This window comes from Cyprinodon variegatus, unplaced genomic scaffold (assembly GCF_000732505.1).
Source record: "Cyprinodon variegatus isolate N-32 unplaced genomic scaffold, C_variegatus-1.0 Scaffold625, whole genome shotgun sequence".
NCBI classification, from domain to species: Eukaryota; Metazoa; Chordata; class Actinopteri; order Cyprinodontiformes; family Cyprinodontidae; genus Cyprinodon; species Cyprinodon variegatus.
Genome location: NW_015151078.1, coordinates 398,522 through 400,144, shown reverse-complemented (window position 1 = coordinate 400,144; position 1,623 = coordinate 398,522). Strand labels below are relative to the sequence as shown.

Genomic DNA, 1,623 nt, shown 5'->3' with positions numbered 1-1,623 from the left:
AGGACGCCCTCGCTGTTCTTTTGTGGAGCAAAGAAAATTCAGCTGGTTCACTCAAGTACAAATCTGGGCATTTTGATGGAAGACTCCCTCACATTTAAACCATTATGTGGATAATTTTGTAAAAAAAAGATAAAAAATGAAGATGGATTTTAAATTTCAGAAGAGTTTGTTTTTTCATATGTTGCTAGAAAGCTGTTTTGTCTTTCCTCTGAGGTTCATTAAGACCCCCATTCTAAAGGGGTAGACGCCGTCATCTGGTTCAATTTGCATGTTTTCTAAGCCAAAGCAAGGCTTTATTTTTGGTCCACTTTATAAAACATTGAACTCAACGTTATTTCTGACATTTTGAATTGAAAAAGCTTCCTGGATGGGAAGCTAAACATCTTCAAACGTGGAAACAAAGTCCAGTGGATTGTTTTTTTTTTTACTTTTTGTAATATTCTTTAAAGCAACACGTTAGCGTCCCAGAAGGCTAAAGTTTGTGGAGCTTTATTTACTATAAATTGGAATGATTAAAATCCATTGATAGTAGGATGGATTCATCAATATATATAAATGTTTGCTTACATTCAAAGAGACAAAACATTCGGTTATTTGTGTTAGTTCTTACTTTATATCGTCGGGGACCTCGACCTCTGCATTGGCTGTGATTGGTGCGTTCGAATGTCCGGCCGTAGGGTCGTCCGTGTTCAGCTCTCCGTTGGTCGAGCTCATCACCTGCACGACAAAATCGTGTCTCATTTCTGATCACATTCAGAAAAAAAACAACAACTCTGTCCATCATTAACAGTAAAAAAGGAAATAAAGAGGCATCACAACACAACCTTCATATCTGGCAGCAGGCAAACAGCAGCAACCAAACAAAATCAAAAATAAGGAGGTGAGCAACATGTAGGCCCGTCACGATAACAAATTTTGCTGAACGATTAATTGTCTCAAAAATTATTGCGATAAACGATAATATTGTTTGAAGACCTCTTTACTCTGATTTAATGGAAATGAAGTAATAAAACATGTTATTTCCTGCCAAAGATAAACACAATTTATTTTCATCAGAACACTGCAACTGGTTAACAAAATAAAACGAGAAATAACAATCAAACGAACTCTCAGTCTCTGTTAACTAAAAATACACTTGAATAAAAACTAAAGACAAGATAAAACCACAGTGGAAATAAAAACTATATTCAACCAAAAGAGTACAGATAATGAAGTCTGTTGTGGAATCGCCGTATGTGATATGTATGTTTTCCTGGGGTGTTCATACTGTCTATCAAATGTCTGCAACATTTTTCGAAATGCCGGCTTTTCAACAATATTAAATGGAAGCATCTCTTTAGCAATTCAATGAACTACGCTGTCTGTGAGCGCGCCACTTTGCACCGTCCTTTTTGTATGCTGCCTGTGAATTAATTGCTTCAGTGATGGAGGACTGTCGCGAACTGGAAGATGCAGGCGGGCCACCGCTTGTACTTTTTGTCCCCAGCTGGAGAAACGTTATTGGGTGGTTGTGCTTAAAGGAATAGTACACCCAAAACATGATTAGCCTTCATTTTCTACTCACCCCCATGCTGAACACCACTCTGGAGTACTTTTCTGATATCTCAAATGCATCTGGAGATC

At 37.6% G+C, this 1,623-nt stretch overlaps 1 protein-coding gene across 1 annotated transcript in view; it reads right to left on the bottom strand.

Moving 5' to 3' along the window:
• LOC107096465 overlaps positions 1 to 1,623 on the bottom strand; it is a 42,036-nt gene that overhangs the window by 3,546 nt on the left and 36,867 nt on the right. The window contains exon 10 of the mRNA XM_015393127.1: positions 611 to 717. Coding sequence (XP_015248613.1) covers positions 611 to 717 — 107 coding nt within the window. The remainder of the gene's footprint in view (positions 1 to 610; positions 718 to 1,623) is intronic.